Source organism: Python bivittatus, unplaced genomic scaffold, assembly GCF_059951505.1.
Source record: "Python bivittatus isolate LINGU-HERP-01145 unplaced genomic scaffold, Pbiv_v1 ctg000480_np1212, whole genome shotgun sequence".
Lineage (NCBI taxonomy): Eukaryota > Metazoa > Chordata > Lepidosauria > Squamata > Pythonidae > Python > Python bivittatus.
Genome location: NW_028277075.1, coordinates 82391199 through 82408316, shown reverse-complemented (window position 1 = coordinate 82408316; position 17118 = coordinate 82391199). Strand labels below are relative to the sequence as shown.

The following is a 17118-nucleotide window of genomic DNA, read 5'->3' as shown; positions in this document are numbered from 1 at the left end:
CAGTTCCAATTGTCCATCGTTAACTGAGGACTACCTGTAAATGAATTTGTGTGCCTCCCTGCCCCCCATGAATAAAATTAATGATTAATTTGTGTTAGGGTTGGACAAGAGATAAATATATCAGTTACTTTTAACAATTAAATATTAATTGCTTAAGTTCTCAAACTATGAAGTATGACAACTGCCCAGAACCCCAGCTGGGGTTCCATGGGCAAAATGCGAAGCAAAGCCCAGAGCCAGTTTTGTCAATGCTCCTACTTTGTCCACTACTGATCAGTTTTTAAAAAATTTATTATAACCCTCTTCTCAGTTGCCTGTTACCCCTGGTGGCATCCTAACCCACAATTTGGGAACCCCTATAACAATGGGTTTTGTCAATTGAGATACTGTTGTTTGTAAACCATGTTAATGGCTTAGCAAAATGTGTTTGCTCAGCTTAGTGAACAAGCCATGCCTAAAACAAACTATGGCTTACCACAGATTTTGGTGAGGAAGAAGAACTGAAAAAGGGTAAGCAGAGGTGACAGACCTACACAAGGCCATGAATGGGACTGATACTGTTTGTAAAAATAAACTGTAAAAAAGCAAGCACAAGCATTTAGCTGGGCTTGGAAACTAAGTGGGTTTTAGCCTAGTCACCCTAGATGGGCTGCAGCCTAGACTGAAAAAAATGTATTTTATTTGCTATTGGGAGTCACAAATCCTTGCACCCACAGAACTATCAACAGAATTCAACTGGCCTAGGAACCCAACAGTCAGAAGACACCATCATCATCATCATCATCGTCGTCATCATCATCATCATCAACAGTAGTGTTCGAATTCAAATTCAGAACAGCCCACCACCTAAGTATTATGTACCTTACTTTCACATCTGAATTCTAAGTGGTTTTATACGAACACTTTTTTCCAGCATGTGTGTTGTTATCAAGTCCAATATCTTGTGTAATTCAGAAATAAGGTGCAAAAAGAGAGGGGCTATTTGGCAAATACACTGCTGAAAGTCAGGAGGAAAAGAAGTAGGAGAAAAGTAGAAAGAAAGCTGATATAGGAATAGAAAGCTGATAGGAGACTAGAAAGTATTTTCATTTTTGGTAGCAAAGGACTTGGAAGAGGTTTGTCAGTCTGAACCTCATATGTTAGTCAAAAGGAATTTGGACAAGTTTATTTAGTGGCAAATGTTTAGGTTTTCCTAGTGATGGTGGCCCCTTTAAAAACATCCTTTATAATTCAGGAGGCATGTGCAGCATAGAAAATGTAAAGGCACACAAACGGAACAAGTGAAAGGGGCATGGTCATGCTGCTAATGGTGGTAGATGATGAGATCCATAATATATGATGGCAGAATGTAACATGTTTCCTCTGACTAATCGCCATGCTTTTTAGATTATAGTTCTCCAGAGCAAGAAAATTGTTCTCTTTTTCTCTTCTTTTTTTTTTCCATACATAAAAGGCTTTTGATGGTGGCTAGATATTGGTAAGCGGATAATGTGTTATAAAACAAAGAGTAGATAAACATAATTAATAATGAACAAGTAGTTTGTAAAGAGGCAGTAACAACATTCCCTTGATCATTATTTCTTTCTGTCTTTTATTTTTTATTACAAAAAGAAAAAAAATACATAAATGTGGTTTAACAAGAAAGTAAAAAGAAATACAACAAAGAAAAAAGTGTTAATATATCATTATAACAATAAACAATTTCAATTCCATATATACAGTATTTATCTAATGCAAATATTATTCAAGTACATATATATTTCTAATAGATTTATATGACTACCATGCTTTTTTTTTAATCTACTGTATTTTGTATAAATGAGTCCCATATTTCATTATACTTGTTCATACAAAGTCTACATCTATAGGCAATCCGCTCATAAATGGCAAGCACAATCAGGTCTTCAATCCATTGAATAAATGGGGCCTCACATTTATCTTTCCAGTGCTGCAATATCAGTCTTTTGGCCATAGTAAGGGCAGAGAATCCATTTACAGTGTCCAGATGTCAGTTTCCATGTACTAGCTATATAGTTCAAAAGAATATTATCCTCTGAAAATTTTAGCTTTTGTCACACAATCATATTTATATAGTCCACTACTTTTCCCCAAAACGTGGTATGTATAAGACATTGTAAAACCATATGCTTTAAAGAGGCAATGTCCTTATTACATCTCCAACAAAATGCTGTTTTTGACAATCCCTTTCTATAAAAACAGTAGAATCCAATAAATGCTAAATATTATTTTTTGTTGTATAAGTTGTAGTTCAAGGTCCATTGTCACTCTTGCTATAGAAGTTAAGACACTCTCCCATTGTCTAGGTAATATAGAAACCTCTAATTCTTTATTCAACTCATCCCAAATAGATATTTGTTATCAGTATCAAATTGATTTATTGATAACAAATATCTATAAAAACTAATCGGTTTTTTAGTTTTAAAGGATTTAACAAGTTGTTCTAATATCTCAGGTGTCTCAGAAGCTGAAAATGCTGCTGGTCCAAACAATGTTATTAACAAATGTTGTAGCTGTAAATATTGCTGTTGGGTTACATCTGATAGATGATATTTATCTCTTAAGACGGAGTATGTTAAAAATTCATCTTCATTATCTATCAGTTGGTCCGAAGTCAATATCCCCACTTCCATCCAATTTTTCCATATTACCATATTTCCCCCAATTTTTAAAGTTGGGTTTTCCCATAAAGTCAATTTGGCATGGGAAAAAGGGTCAAATCTTTTTTTATTAGACATTACATTCCATACATTCATCTAACTGACAAAATTGTTTCCAGAGATATTAGAGTTTTAGTATATTTAGATCCTAATACTGTCCATCTGACCAAAGGTGTTATATATGCATATTCCAAAGTTGCCCAAATCAGAAAATTAACACCATTTCTTGGCTTCCAGTATTTAATACTTGACAATAGGTAAACATGATGATATAGCTCCAGATTTGGAGGACCGAATTTTCCCTCATTAATTGATAATTGCATTTTCTGTAAAGATATTCCCAGAATTGAAGAACCCCATAGAAATTTTCTAAACAAAGAATTTATTTTCTGAAAATATTTTCCAGATATAAAAACGAATTCATCTCAGAATATAAATTAATCTGGGAATAATGTTCATTTTGAGAGCGTTCACCTTTCCCCAAAGGGTGAGGGTTAATGGCTCCCATCTATCAGTATCTGAAGAAACCTCTCTATTTATTTTATTTATATTACATGTTTCTAACTGAGTTATATCCTTTGATGTACCATACTTAAATATTTAATAGATTCGGTACAAATACAGAATTGATATTCCTTAAATGAATGGATAACCACATTTTTACCTATTGGCATCAATTCTGATTTGGACCAGTTAACAGAGTATCCTACTATTTTACTAAAGGCATCTATAGTTTGCATCAACACTGAAATAGTAGTGTGAGGTTTAGAAATAAACAAAAGAATGTCATCTTCAAATAAAACCAATTTGTGTTCAACTGAGTTGTGTACTACTCCGTAGATCTCCCTGTGTTGTCTAATAGCACAAGCCAAGGGTTCCACGCAAATGTTAAAAGGTTAGGGTGAAAGTGGACTTCCTTGTCTAGTTCCTCTAAATAGTGGAAAAGTAGGAGAAAACATATCATTAACCTTTACTTTAGATATGGGCGACTCATATAATATCTTAATCCATTTTATAAATTCCAAAGGAAATCCAAATCTATTTAGTACAGCAAACATACTGATTATGTATTTTATCAAAGGCTTTTTCAGCATCTAATGACAAAATTACAAATTGATCTTTGTTTTTATTCAAGTCTATCAAATCTACAACTAACCTAACGTCGTCTGCTGCTTGCCTAGTTTTTATAAACCCTGCTTGATGATTCTTAATAATGAACGATATCACTTGCTGTAATCCATTTGCTAATATTGCTGTTAAAATCTTTGTGTCGACATTAATCAATGAGATTGGATTATAATTAGCACATTGAGTATGATCTTTACCTGCTTTTGGTATAACTGTAATATAAGCCTGATTAAATGCCAGTGATAAAATTCCCTTGTCAAATATCTCTTCATATACTTGACAAAATTTTGGCACCAAAAGATCTATAAATGTTTTGTACCACTTGATAAGAAATCCATCTAATCCTGGTGTTTTACCACTTGCTATTTTTAAAATTGTTTGTTTCATCTCTAGCTCAGATAGTGGAACGAATAAGAGTTGTTTCTATGTATCATCTAAATGTGGTAAGTTAATTTTATTTTAAAAAGCCTCCATATCTTTATTCGATACATCTTCTGGTTTACTATATAATTCTGAATAAAATGTTAAAAATTGACAATTAATATTCATTGAAGTTTTATACATTTCATCTCTTTTACCTCTAATGATTGGAATCATTGCCTATCTTTTTTTTTTTTTGCTTTAAACTATTAGCCAAGATCTTACCGGGTCTTTCACCATTCTCCCAGCATCTCTGTTGTAAACTTGCTAGCATAAATTCTGTCTACTGTGATGTTATAGTAGTTAATTCGTATTTCTTTTTCTCTATTTCTCTGTACAAAACTGTGGATGGACATCTAACCATCTGTGCCCATAAATGGCCATAAAGAAATTCATCTTTCAAATTATTTCCCTTTTATTTTTAATCTTATTTTTGTGTGACATATAAGCAATAATTCTACCTCAAATGTATGCTTCATATGCTTCCCATTCAAAAATTCAGGCACTTGATGTTTCTGAATTCAAATTAAAATATTCTAAGGTTTCTACCCCCATTTGTTGTACAAATTTTTATCATTCAATAGGGAAATGTGAAGATACCAATTTCTCGATACCTTGACCTGTTTCTGAAACACACATTTCAAGGTGGTGCACTATGATCAGATACATAATAAACATCAATGTTACATTCCTGAATTTGATGATATAAAGTTGATGATGTTAAGAAATAACCTAGCCTTAAAAATGCTGATGCACATTTGAATAAAATGTATATTCTTTTTTAGTTGGGTACATCAAATGCCAGGGGTCTACTAAATTCAGTTCTTCCATATAAGTCTTAATTGTTTCCCTCACTAATGATTGTTTTTTCTGTGCTAGTGTATTTCTATCAATATTTCAATTAAAATCTCCTCCTATTATCAATTTATCATAAATACACTCATTAAAGTGTTGAAAACATTAATAAAATATAGAAGGATAATCTAAATTTGGTCCATAAAGATTAAGCATAGCTATTGCAGTTTCTGCTATTTTGGCACACAAAATTAAATAATGCCCATTTACATCAGTGATAACTTGTTGTACATCAATTGGGAATCCTTTTTGAACCAGAATGACCACACCTTTAGCTTTCATTGAAGTATCTGTGAGGTAAACCTGTCCTACCCAATCTTTCATGAATGGAGATTTATCCTGTTCCATTAGGTGAATCTCTTGTAGATAAGCAATAACTTCCCTTATTGATTTTAAATATGCTAAGATTACATTTTGTTTCTTGGAGTCTCATAACTCTTTTACATTTAAACTAACTTCATCCATAAATTTTATTTTGGCCCACTTATCAATATTCTCCCAATACCAATTCATTTTATGACTTGTACCATTTAACAAATATCTAATAATAAACTTTTCTATATTTAAATATTTAACATATTTAACATATTTTCTAGTATCACTCACAGACATAGAACTTCATAAAGACTCAATTTAACATTCAAATACCATTCTTTTACCCAAAGGGATGGCATGGTGATTTCATCTCTCTTCTTACATTGAAAATTACAAAACAGTTTCAAAAATTACTAATTGAAGAAAAAAAGGTACCATGTGTTAAAAATAAGTGATAGAGTTGGTGTTATGCCCAAATCCACTATCTTGAAATAAGCAAAACAAATACAAATAAAAGTCCAGAAAAAAAATGTCATGTAGATTTTTAAACTGAGGCTTTTATTGTAGGCAAACTTTGACTTCTCCCACAGCAGGTTCCATAGAATGAAACACAATCAAGCTTGTCCATCAGCAGATTTTAAAGACAGGATAAAAACCTCTGCGTTCAAGGGATTATCAAATTGTGAATCTAATCTTGATGATTAACACAGAATATAGCTGGAAAACGCATGAAATGTTGAAGTTGTATTGATCTGGCAAGACTTTGAGCTTTTGTAAACATCTTTCTTTTTTCTGAAACCTCTTTAGTAAAATCAGGATAAATTGATATCTTGCTTTGTCTAGAGCCTCACCTCAAAGGAGACTTTGCTGATTCCTGGTGAAATATATGTAAAATCTCATATCTTGTGGTAACATGGAGGAATTGTACAATAATAATATTGGAACTAGTTCCAGTCTTCCTTCTCATTAAAGGAATTTTAATCACATGTTCAATCTTGACTGGAAAGTCCATTCCCAAAGAAAGAAGCTTTCTTAAAAAATCTTCCATAAATTCAGCCAGGTTTGATTGACTTAGAGAGTTTTCAATACCAATCACACGTAGGTTTTTCCTACACAGCTGTGACTCTAGATAAGTAATTCATTTATCCAAAATATTATGACTGGCTTGAGTTATAGTCTTGTGAGCATTTAAACGATCCTCATAGCGAGCCATTTTTTTCTTGCATTGATTTTAAATCAGCTTTAAGCTCTGCCAGATCTTGTTGGATCAGCTTCAAGAGTTGTACCTGAGCCAGGTTCTCTTTTATTAAAGTAGCAGAAGAATCCTCCTCCACCGTCTTGTCTGGCTCAGCAGATAGTGGAGTAGTTGAAATTGAGCCAGCTGTTGAATGCTTAGGTCTAGCTGCCATTCCAATAACTTGTTAAAAACAAAATCATATGTAATGGAAAGTTTTATTTACTGAATGATGAAAGTCCTTATCCACACAGTCCAATAATACAGAAGTTTGAAAGCTTTTTAATCAGGAGAGAGACAAGGGACGTGCACTCACCACAGCATCCCAAACAGGAGGTTGACATTCCCTTGATCATGAATTCAAGCTGATTAGCATCTCATTAGTGGATCATCCAAGCCAGCTTATTGATGCTCTCCAACAAAGACAAATTTTTCATCAATAACTCTGATGCCATGAAATACATGGAGAAATTACTGAACCCATTCTCTTTTTAAATCCCCTACAAAAACAGTTGGCCCAAAAAAGAAAATAGGTGATGTATTAACTTCCAACATAATCCATTAGCGAACAAGAAAGGTAAAGTAAGAGAAACATTATTGTGCATGATGATCTAGTATTTATGCAGGATCCATTGTATGGAGGTCCTAAGGACCATTGTTTGCTTCAAAAGTTCATGGGAAAGGCAAGGAAGGGATGGGACAAAGGTTCTCAGGTTCAACAGAATGAAGTCTGGAGTTATGAAGAAAGCAAATACAGTATTGGAGAAGGAACGTTCCTTAAATTCTTTTAAACATCTTATTAGACCAAATGGCTTAGTCTAAATATTTACTTTTATGATGTTGACAAGCAAATTATATAAAGGTAAGGCAAGAAGAATTAAACTTTGGTTCTGCAGATTCTATCGTGCAAAAAACAGAAAACAGTGGAAAAGATGCTATCGTGATTTTGGCTCTGTTTTGCCGCTTATATGTAAAAAGCAAGAAGTTTTCTTAATCACCTGACCTAGTCTGTGAACATAAAGTTCATATGTAAACAGTCTTAATAAAACTGGGATGTGAACAGAAGTATTTAATTTGCTGAAATGAGGACTGGTTTTAATACAAGAAATATGGTTTGTTGTGAAAAAGACAACTTATTTAAAAAGCTAGAATTGTGCTTTGCATTAATGGTTTACTATTGTCAAATGTAAGTCTAATTATTCTGATACCTTTAATATGATCTTTTTGGAGACTTCTGGTAAGGAACTAATAAATAATTATATCACTACATTCTTTTATTTCTTCATCATTTTAAAGCTTTTTTGCAAACTAGGGAAGTTCTTTTGGAGGAAACATTCTTGTCTAGTACTATTTTTCTAGGCTTTGCCATTCAATTGGCTTTATTCTGATTTCCCAGTGTTACACCTGGCAGTTTAAATTAGGTTAGCAGCTCGGAAGTGAAAGCAGACGCAGTTAAGATTACTTGTAAAGGCAAAAGGAGTAATCACATGTCCATCTTGACTTACCTGATGAACTTTGGTTTTCTCTTAGTCATAGTATTATGGTACTTTGTCAAAAGATGTTGTGCTTAAATGCTTGATTATACAACAGTGATAGCTTCCTCTAAAAAATCTCAGACAATCTGCCATCTTTGTTTAGGAATATTCTGGATTCTATGGCACTAGATATTTTTTAATTATTTATTTATTTAGCAAATTTATATAGCCACCCACCTCACAAACGTGGCTCTGGATGGCATACAACAAACTGTTAAAAACAAATATAAACAACTATTGAAAACAATTAGGCATAAATAAATCAAGATTGTGGGAGAGTGGACAATATTCTAAACATAACACAACCATCTTGCAGGCTCGCTGTTCCCATGGGATCCCCAAGGTTGCTGGAAAAACCATGTTTTAAGAGCTTTCTTGAAAGCTAAAATTATGTAGGCAATACAATCATAGAATCATAGGGTTGGAAGGGACCTTGGAGGTTTTCCAGTCCAACCCCCTGCCCAAGGCAGGAATCCTTATACCATCTTGGACAAATGGTTGTCTAATCTTTTCTTGAAAACCTCCAGTGATGGAGCACCCACAACTCTGGGAGGTGAGCTGTTCCACTGCTTAATAGTTCTCACTGTCAGGAAATCCCTTATTTCCAAGTTGGATCTCTCTCTGACAAGCTTCCACCCATTGCTTCTTGTCCTACCCTCAGGTGCTATGGAAAATAAATCAATGCCATCTTCCCTGTGGCAGCCCTTCAAGTACTGGAAGACTGCTATCATGTCTCCCCTCAGTTTTCTCTTTGTTAAGCTAATAATACCTAGTTCGTTTAGCTGTTCTTTATAGGATTTAGCCTCCAGACCCCTTATCATCTTTGTTGCTCTTCTCTACACTCTTTCTAGGGCCTCAGCATCTTTTTTGTATTGTGGTGACCAGAACTGGATGCAGTACAAAATTTGAACTATTACAGTACAATTGGGAAACTGAATTAACACAGCTAAGGTATTTATTAACCAAGATTTGGTGGACTGTTGCTACGAAATAAGAAATTTGGTAATCTTCATACAGAGTACATTCTGTATTCTCAAATATCAGACTTTGCCCCTATTTGATTTCCAACTTACTATATTGCTTGTTAGGTTTCCTTCTCTCGTGTAGATAATTAAGCTGTTCACTGACTTTTCCCAGATCGAATGATTAAATGTGGAAGATAATCCTTGGTAGTGTATCTTAAAATGAAGATGTTGTTGATCACTGTTGAGGATTAATTTGGAGTATTCAGCAGGGTCCTGAGCAAAAAGAAATACATTTTAATCTGTATCTGTAGTAAAGTTTTTCTCATTTAGTAACGAAGCATAAATTTCAAACACATTTTGCATTTTTCCATTAAAAAATAAATTTTGAGTTTAACTAGATCAGTGTATTTTAAAGACTTGATGAAAAGAAGAATTCTGAGATGGTGGCCAACATATGTAGTTTCCATGAAATAAAATGTTTCTGGGTGGATCACAGCAAAGGTAATAATTATAACAACAACAACAACAACAACAACAACCCCCAGTGAGGCACTATCTTGACATGGTTGTGGGGCTTGTGTGCTCTGAGGAGGATGAGAGCTGTGCCAGAGGTTCAACCGAACTGGACAGGTCTCATCAGAGGAGCCAGATGAAGAGTGTCTCTCCCATAAACAATATGGTGAGACGTATGTAATTTACAGAAATCTATACTGGATTGCCTGGGTCAAGAAGGACCATGCTAGGTGTTCCAGTTCCTGGACATCTGGTGATAAGTGGGCTACAGGACTCAGGACTGTTGGCTGAGCAACCAGAGCCAGCAGCTGCAGGACTACTGGAAGAAAAGTTGTTTATCTGTCGTAAATATACGAAGACTGAAAACAAAGAAATAATTATCTTCTATTACAAATCAAGTCCAACAAGAAGATGCAATCCCAAAACATCTGGAGCACCACTTGAACACCATTGGCATTGACAAAATCACTATCGGTCAATTGCAAAAAGCAGCTTTACTTGGAACATCGTACAGCCTGCGACAATATTTTCAACACCATCAAACAACATCTACCTATCCCAGATCTTTGGGAAGGACTCAATAGGTGGATAAAAATGCCATATCCAGTCTAAACATCTGGCTGACTCTGCGACCAATAGCAATAGTAATAAGCACCTTGGGTGCAATCCCAAAACATCTGGAGCACCGCTTGAACACCATCAGCATTGACAAAATCACCATCAATCAATTGCAAAAGGTAGCTTTACTTGGACCAGTTTACATCCTGTGACGATACATCTAACACCATCAAACAAACACATCTGCCTATCCCAGGTCCTTGGGAAGGACTCGATAAGTGGATAAAAATGCCAAATCCAGTCAAAACAACTGGCCGAGTGTGCAACCAACAATAATAACCTGTATACAATAATACAAACATATCAAAGCTAGCAGAACATTGTTGTTATTATTAGTTACAATCTTTTAAACTGAACAGCCTAGGCTTAAAAAAAATCACCTCTGATTTAAAAGAAATTGAAAAAATATTTCATTAAATAATTTTTAAAAATCCAATTACATATTTTCTATAGCATTATACCATTCAAAGTATTTCTTATGTATGACCTGATTAATTTAAAATCTACTATCATTATTGAATAAATCAGTTATGTTGTCCCCATATGTCAGAATCAATACACTTCTAAGAAAAACAAGTAATGGAAGAAAGCAGTCATGAAAATATGGTCTATCCTGTGGGAACCATACATGATAATAAGGGTATAGTGGAACAGTTGAGTCTGGGGGGTTGTATGTGATGTCGACCCTCCCCTCCCAGAAGCCCTCTGGATTTTCCCACACTGGTCTTGCCTGTGCTTTAGGGTAGGACTTGGTATCTCCCACTGCCATCACCTATCTTCTAGGGGATGCCTTCACTGGTATTCTCTCCTAACCCAGTGTATGAGAGGAGAGGGCATTCACAATCAGTGGTGCCTTTCTTGGGATTAAAAAGTCAACAATGAAAATTGGGGGGGGGGGTCTATATTGCAACCTCCTGGCTATGTAGCTTAGAAGCATGTGACTGGAAGTTTCAACCCTTCAGCCCTGGAGAGAGAGAGGACATTTAAAGAAGAAAAAATGCATTGAATTCCTGAAAGAAAGGTAGACTATAATGCTAAAAAATAACTCAATACAATTCAGGCTAACATAAAACATATTTTCCTGAGATTCATATCAAGAGATAAAGGCAATGAGTATTGACTTAGCACAAGCATAATACAACAGAAACTAAAGACTTAAGCAACTTTCAGCTAGAATATTTACCTGTTTCTTCAAAAATAGGATTTCCATAGCAAAATAATATTTTGCTTCTCTTCCTGTAGTTTCCCTTTTTCCTGGAAATTCTACACTTTAATAGAAAGCTATGGGGGACCCTAGTCCTGTGCTTTTCTCAGCTTCCATTTGCAGCTTCTGCCATGTTTTTAAAAGGACTCACATCTCTTGTCAGGGGTTGGGATCTGCCTCTCTGGACATGAGCAAGAACCATTCCTTGTACAGAATGCGTATCCTTTCTGAGACAAGGAGATGTGTACTTGGTGTCTGAACCATAGATACAACAAAGGGTCAATCAAGGGCATTTCTACACTAATTCCTCATCTACAGTCTACAAGTTAAAGCCAGAAAAGGGTGTAGCTGAAAGAAAAATGTTAAAGATGCCAGCATCCTTAAAACAGGATCAACAGCCTTTCTGGGGAGGGCCACACTGGTTTCAGTGGTTCCCTTTCAGGGTCACATGGAGTATGTGGGGCTGTTGATAAGTGAGAGTGTAACACAAATGCCTACCCCTGTTCTCACTAGCAACTCTATCCCTTCTGCATTAGGCAAGGGATGATCCCTACATCAGGCCAAATCACAGAGGATTGAGGTTAAGGTAAAGAGTAGGAGAGGTCTTCAATTCTCTTCCTCCTGTGATTCTAATCAAACTCTCCATTACCCTCTGAGCAGAAGGAAAAAAATATCTTGCTTACAGGGATCATGGGCAGATGAGGTGAAAGCCTTTCCCTCAACAATGCTGAGAAATATACCTAGGAGTGGAGGGTTTAGTCCAAGAGTTTAGGCAAGGCTGCTGATGTATGCAAGACAGTTGGTTCACTACTGCTATCTGTCAGGACCATTGAGGCTGGGGGGAGAGAATGAACATGTACGTAATGAGGGAAAGTGGGTAGGGATGTCCACTTGGGCCTTTAAGGGTTCAGTAGTTCACCCACAGCAGACTGGCTGCCTCTACAACTGCATTTTATAGAAAAGAAGGTAAGCCCCTCAAAACAGAGGCACAAAACAGAAGATCATAAGGCAACAATTTGTCAGTAATGTCAACTGATTCTCAGGAAAAAAAAAAGTTGAATTGACAAAGGACTGCAGCTCCAGACTGAACTGCTAATGTGGAAGTAAAGTCAGTTTCTCAGCCATTCCACTCCGCTTGCTCTCCTACCTAGATGAGTGGCCTGCCCAGATATTATAATTCAAGGAGAAGGAAAAGGAAAAACAAGAAGGACCGGGTAAAGCTTCAGTTCAGGCTTCTCTAGTGAAGCTTCATCTTTGGCATGAATAAAAATGAGCAGAAGAGAGAATTGAAGATAGACAAGAACCAAGGAAGAGATTGTGATATGAGATGCAGCCCCTCCTTAAGCCTGTTAGCACTATATCATACAAACAGCCTGTCAGTCAGATGACCCACATGGCCATACCTCCCTTAAAGAACTTACAATTATCACCCTGCTCTTGATATTATCCTTGTCCCACTTGTGTGTGCATGTCTGTTTCTCATTTAAGAATGTTCCTTTCCGATCTCATCCAAAATGTTCTTTGAGAATGAGCAAGGGGGAACTAAGTTGTATAAAAGCACTTTTTAATATGTATTCATTGCAGAATTAACCATTCATTCATTCAATCAATTAACCAATCAATCAATTTATAGGGCTGCCCACTCACTGTGCGACTTCCCATTATAAGTAAATATAGTAAAGTATCTATATCTTTCTGTGAAACCATTGCTATCAAAGACCTAGTGCCTTGAGGATATGGACTATCACTCCATATAACAGGAGAGATGCAGTAGGAAGATCAAATCTCCCTGTTCCTCTGAGCATAGGAGGTAATAGATAGTTCCATGGTTGTACAGAAATGACAGTATAAAGCTTTACAATGGGCAAACCATTGCTGGATTCTTGATGTTTTCTTCGTTGTTTTCTTGCAGACTTTCATTACCTTCAGGAAGAAACTGCACTCCAAAGAAAACTGGAAGGGCAAGGTACAGTATATATAAACAGCCAGCAAACTGTACCCTCCCATGCACTGATGATATTACCTAGCCTAGTAATGAAGCATCTGAAAGAAAACAACCAAGCTTGGAAAACACCAAAAATCCAACAGTTCAACACAGAGCTATATATATTCTCTACTATTGAAACTATCTGTGCAAGAAGTCCATCTAGAGCAGGGGTCCCCAAACTCTTCAGCTCATCAACGCCTTCATGAAGTTTCAGATTGTTCATCAAACCCCAAACAGCTATTGTATGAAAATAATTTAATAAATACTACTTTAACTAATAACAACAACAACAATAATAGAGGCAATTTAAAGCCAGTCTTTCTGGCAGCTGACCATTCAACTCTGGGTAACACTGTCTCACTGCTAGCCATGTCACATTCAGGACTAGGGACTGGCATGGAGCTCTAGTGACCCTAAAAGATTAATTGACCCCAATTGAGCTTCTATCATTTATCGACCACTTACTGACCCCCTAGACATTTACTGACCCCTTTTTGACCCCCAGCCATTTATCAACACCTTGTATAGTCCCATTGACCCTTGGGGGTCAATACTGACCACTTTGGGGAACCCTGATCTATAGCATCAAATAGAACGGTGAACAGTGATAATCACAACAAAACCAGGACTGACCTACCTGTGAGTATGGTTGAATAGCTTTGTCTATTGACATAAACAAAAATATTTGTATTGGATCTTGCTGAGGTAAACAGAAAATGAAGATATAATGCACCAGCTCACCTGAAAAGGTTTGATTGGCTGCCAGAACAAGTCATAACCCTCAATAGTCACTTCGACATCACTGTCTGCCAGATTCAGGACCTGAATGTAGCTTTCTTTGGGAGCTGGGATAGGCATAACATTTTCCTAATTAAGAGAAAAGAGTGTGCCAACAGCAAAATAGCACTTGTAATCATGTGAGTGTAAATCATTACTGATTGAGATTTCAGTGGATTGGTTAGTATCCACAGAGTCACAAGTTCTTCAGCCTCATTTCCTAACAAAGAACCCAGTGTCTTTTTTAGCACATTGATGAGCAATTCATAACACAGTGCAAATCAGAAAAATGGCCAATGATGCATGAATGTAGAAAGTTTGCATCTCTACCTTTGTGCCTATAGACGCTGCTCAGCACTTACCTCTATCTTGAGTTCCACAATAGCTGCAGCTGCAAATGCCAGACTGGCCAGGATCATGCCAGTTGCCATCTTTTTAATGGGCCTGAAAGTAAATAAATACAACTTAATTAGAATAATGTGCAGCATCCCTCCATCTGAGATCAGTGCATTTGAGCCACATGCATTTGATACAGCTGAATGAAGCAATCCTTAAATCGAATGTTTCCATAACTATAAATATGGAGCACATTCAAGGTCTATTCAAATGGATTTGCTATTTTTAAAAAAGCTCCCTGCTTGCAAGTTTCCCATTAAGCTCCTCTTAGCTCTTTGAGAAGGGAACTGAACTTGGCATTTAGCTGATGTGTGAAGTGGAGGAAAGCACAACTGATGATCTATGTCTAGCTCACTTCTGAGAAGTGAGACAGAAAAATTGTGTGGGATTATTGAGCTGAAAGGATATTAGAAATAAAGTGCACATCTCCAAATATTTCTGTCATGATGGAAAGAGTCAAAGGGGGGGATTTGCAGGTGAATATCCCAGAACTGGTGAAGGACATATTAAAAGGATGCTTTAATTAGTGAAGACTCCCTGCCCTTGAACAAAAATATTGAGGCCTGTTGTGCAGTCCACTAAAATGAATTGGAGTTGGAGGACCCGTTTGCATGCAGAGCTGCAGAAGAATAACTGGGTTCATAGTTCACAATAAGCCATGGTTTCCTTAATCTTGTTATTTGTTGACTAAACCACAATTGGTTAAGTTCACAGAGCATACAGAAGCCACCAACCATGGTTTACAAAGCACAGTGGCTGGGTTCATATAATATAGTGAGCTAAAATTAAGCAAACCATCTTCTCTTGCAAGATTGGGCGAACATGTGACCTAACACATGCAAAATCGCCTGCCTGATTATTTTTTTTTTATTGCAGAGAAACTGAAAGAGAATTTATGTTTTTCTAAAACATAAACCTTGCAGAAGTTAGAGTAAATTCTCCTTCTGTTACTTCACTTTCTTATATATTCTGGTTTGATAGTTAATAAGTTTAGATGTTTCCAGTGTACAAGTATGCATGAATTTGCTCTGTAAGTTTTAAAAGAAAGGAGACACTACTCCACTCTCCCCAGTCTGGCAGCCTCAACATAAGTTGGACAAGATCTCCTCCGCATTAACCAATTGTGGCCAAAGCCTTACAGATTCCTTTAGAGAGCTAGGTCCAGTCACAATGTGTCCAAAGTATGATAATTAGACCTCTTTCTCCTGCTTTTCATCCAAATTAATCCCAAAGTTGAATATAACAAAATAATACTATCTGAAGTTCAAAATGATACGACCTGTAACCCAATATGCTCAGAGGGCACCAGCTTCTTCTTAGGTACTTACGTGAAATCAAGTTTGCACAGTTTTATCAAGGGATATAGTCCAAAGTCAAAGACTGGGATGAAGACAAGGATCAAGAGAGGATTTAAGAACTGAAATACCAAAAATTAAAGGAGATTTTTAATTCATTATTAGTAAGGATACAATCCTGAAGTAATTTAGTAGGGAATAAACCTCACTGGCAACAGGGCATTAGGGGTGTGTGCGTGTGTGTGTACGTGAGTGTGTGTGTGCACACAAAATCTATAGAACTGCAGGTACAGCATCACAATCAAAGCCTGGTCCCCATCTGTTTTGTATGTGTAACATTGATGCTTCTACAAAAGGGAAGGGGTTTGGGTTGCGCCGCCAGCATGCAGATTTTTTACCCTCCCTGCAGATTGTGGTGCTTAGAGGACTCAGGAACAACTTATTCTGAGGAAACAATTTACACAGACAGAGACACACACAATAGGAATGTGCAGTAATCCATATTTGAAGGGGAACAGGTGATTCCAAATGTATGCAGGCACTCACAGAGCAACTATGAGCACCTACGCTGGCTTCAAATAACCTTTTCCTCCTCAAATCCAGCTTGCTGCGATCGATAGAGACAGAGGTAGATAATTTGCTATCAAGTCACTGTCAACTCTCAGAAACATAGATAGTTTTCTCCATGAGGATCTGTCTCCAATCAAGTCTTTCAGGCCTTCCAACAGTGCACCCACTGCTGTTGCAGTTGAGTCCCTTCACTTTGTTGCTGGTCATCCTCTTTTCTTTCCTTCCACCTTTCCCAGCCTTGCAGATTTCTCAAGAGAGCTAGGTCTAGTCACAACGTGTCCAAAGTATGATGATTAGATCTCTTTCTCATTCTCTCCTGCTTTTCATTCAAATTAATCCCAAAGTTGGATATCATAAAATAATACTATCTGAAGTTCAAAAGCTACAGCCATCCAAAATTACAAAAATTAAAACCATAAAACTGGATCATAGGACTATGCCAACACTGAGAGAAATATATACAATAAGAATAAGTAGAATAAGTTCTACCAAAAGTCTGGTCAAAAATATAGATATTTCTTTCTTTTTGCCTTTGAGTCCCTGCAGTTTTCTTGGCAAGATTTTTCAGAAGTGGTTTGCCCTTGCCTGCTTCTTAGGGCTGAGAGAGAGTGACTGGCCCAAGTTCACT

At 36.5% G+C, this 17118-nt stretch overlaps 1 protein-coding gene across 2 annotated transcripts in view; it reads right to left on the bottom strand.

The window, feature by feature from the left end:
- The window catches only part of SLC15A2 (solute carrier family 15 member 2), a 92469-nt gene that overhangs the window by 20930 nt on the left and 54421 nt on the right, over positions 1-17118 (bottom strand). For both annotated transcript variants that reach the window (XM_007433051.3, XM_025169710.2), the window contains exons 14-17: positions 15954-16042; positions 14592-14673; positions 14194-14319; positions 9239-9403 (exon numbers count right to left, since the gene is read on the bottom strand). In XM_007433051.3, coding sequence (XP_007433113.2) covers positions 9239-9403; positions 14194-14319; positions 14592-14673; positions 15954-16042 — 462 coding nt within the window. The remainder of the gene's footprint in view (positions 1-9238; positions 9404-14193; positions 14320-14591; positions 14674-15953; positions 16043-17118) is intronic.